The sequence below is a fragment of the Gavialis gangeticus genome, unplaced genomic scaffold (assembly GCF_001723915.1).
Source record: "Gavialis gangeticus isolate Ggan-Ray unplaced genomic scaffold, GavGan_comp1, whole genome shotgun sequence".
Lineage (NCBI taxonomy): Eukaryota > Metazoa > Chordata > Crocodylia > Gavialidae > Gavialis > Gavialis gangeticus.
The window spans coordinates 19,179,836-19,182,034 of NW_017728997.1; the positions used below are offsets into that span (position 1 = coordinate 19,179,836).

At 70.9% G+C, this 2,199-nt stretch overlaps 1 protein-coding gene across 1 annotated transcript in view; it reads right to left on the reverse strand.

Annotated features, from left to right (window-relative positions):
• The window catches only part of LAMB2 (laminin subunit beta 2), a gene marked incomplete at its 3' end in the record, with an annotated part of 51,309 nt that overhangs the window by 21,399 nt on the left and 27,711 nt on the right, over positions 1-2,199 (reverse strand). The window contains exons 14-18 of the mRNA XM_019504593.1: positions 1,887-2,066; positions 1,374-1,486; positions 1,193-1,272; positions 922-1,078; positions 2-135 (exon numbers count right to left, since the gene is read on the reverse strand). Coding sequence (XP_019360138.1) covers positions 2-135; positions 922-1,078; positions 1,193-1,272; positions 1,374-1,486; positions 1,887-2,066 — 664 coding nt within the window. The remainder of the gene's footprint in view (position 1; positions 136-921; positions 1,079-1,192; positions 1,273-1,373; positions 1,487-1,886; positions 2,067-2,199) is intronic.

Sequence of the window (2,199 nt, forward strand, 5' to 3'; positions counted from 1 at the left end):
GCCACGCCGCGGGGCCGCCCGCTGCAGCCGGAGTCGCCAGGTGCTGCGCTGGTGCCGGAGCCGCGCCTTGCGCCCGTGCGGGAGCCCGTTGTACTGCTCCGGGCAGTCCCCGGGGGCCTCAGCCCGCACCTCGCCCTGTGTGGGGGGCACCGGTTACCAAGCCACAGACCCCCGGAGCCGCGGGCAGGCATGAACCGAACCCGTCCAAACCCGCCCAGACAAACCCCATGTTCGACCTCAGAGTCACACGACAGTCACCCCGACACAGCCCTAAGCATCACCCCCATCCCTGACCCGGGATACAGGGGGGCTGCGGCCACCGTCCTGCTGCTGCCGGGGGGTCATGGACACTTCAGGGAGCCCAGGCCCAGGCCGTGTCCCCCCGGCAGAGGAAGGGGAAACCCCCCAGTGCAGACCAGTCTGAGCAGGGGGGAAATCCCTTCCTGCCCCAGGGCAGTGTGGGGCTGAGCCTGAGCGCGGGGGCAAGTCCCTCCAGCCCGGAGGTTGCCAGCGTGGGGTCGATGCCAGCAGCAGCATTGGCCCAGCCCCATCCCCAGCCCGGGCTGCAGCAGCACCAGCGCTGCTGGGGGGGATTAAACCCTGGACACATGGAGCAGGTGGGGGCGGAAGCGGCACAGCCAGGGCCTGGGGGATCCCAGGGGAGAGCACGGCTTGTCTCGCTGGATCCAGTGACCCCAGCTGACTTCCTGCCCTTCGGGCGGGGGGCTGGACTCGATGGTCCTCCGGGGTCCCTTCCAGCCTGAATGTCTATGAATCTGACACCGCCGCGCCCATGCTCACCAGGCAGCAAGTCTGGCCCGTACGTGTCCCCGGGGCTCTGCCCACAGCCGCGGGGGCACCCAGAGCTGACTGCACCCGGTGCATGGGGGTCTGACCTCCCCTCCCCCGTCACACACTCACCGGGAGCTGGGGGTGGGTGGGCGCGTGGCCCGTGGCCTGCTCGGCCTCGTAGGTGTAGTGGTCCAGGGGGGCGCAGAAGGCACCGGGTTGCACTGTGTCGCACAGGCGCCCCATCAGCCGGGGGCGGCAGGGGCACATCCCATCCTCTGCAGAGCACCTGGGGGCACGGCAGCTCTGTCCAGCTGTCCATGCACCACTCAGGATGCAGGGAGGCAGACCTGCGGTGCAGGGCAGCTGCGCCCGGGGGCCAGGTGCCCCCAGAGAGCCCTACCTGTTGCTGTAGGCGCCCCCGAAGTCGCAGGCACAAGGCCGGCAGCCGGCAACGTCGTAGCTCAGGCCCCAGAACTCAGGCTGTGGAGACAGCCGGTCAGACGCAGCCGGGGCTGGGGCTCCGGCCAGGGCCAGGGCCAGGGCCAGGGCCGGGGCCAGGGCAGGGGCCGGGGGTCACTCACCAGGCACTGGCTGCAGTACCGCCCCGTGACAAACCGCTTGCAGTAGCAGTCTCCGCTGATGTGGTCGCACGGCGCGCTGCCCGCAATGATGCCCCGCGGGTCGCACCTGCAGGCTGGTGGCAGCACGGTGCACTCGCCACGGCCCCACACCCCGGCACCCACCCTCAGGGCCCCGGGCACCGCGGAGTAACGTGTTAGAGCTGGGCCTCAAGCCCCATGGCCCGGCCCCGCCCCGCGTGCTGACGGCACCGGCTGCCGGGACCGCGTGGCAGGAGCGCTCCATACGCCCGGGGCCTTGGCACATGGGAGCATGGGGACCCCAGGGCCAGCAGTGTGGCAAGGCCAAGACGCAGGGCGCTGGCAGGTGCAGGGCTGGGATGGGGGCGCAGCTGCCACACGGCAAATGCATGGCCCAGACCCCCAGCGATGCCATTGCGCCACTGTCCTGTCCTGGCCCTGCAGCACCTGGCACAGGTGAGCATCCAGGAGCCCCCCGCCTGACCTGGGACTCACGCTGGCAGCCCTGGGGGTCGTTGAAGCTCAGACCATAGAAGGCCTCCTTGCAGCGGTCGCAGCGGGCGCCTCGGACGTGTTCCTTGCAGCGGCACTGCCCCGCGATCAGGCCCAGTGCCACGTCCGTGTGGCTGTCACACATGCCCCCGTCCAGCGAGCCCACCGGGTCGCAGTCGCAGGCTGCAGGTGTGGGCACAGCAGCACTAATGCAGCCCTGCCCTGCCCTGCCCCGCAGGGCAGCACAGAGGGCACTGGGCCTCAGGCCCCGGAGCTGGGGAGCTGGCTCAGCACCCAGACCGGTCTCCCGGGACGA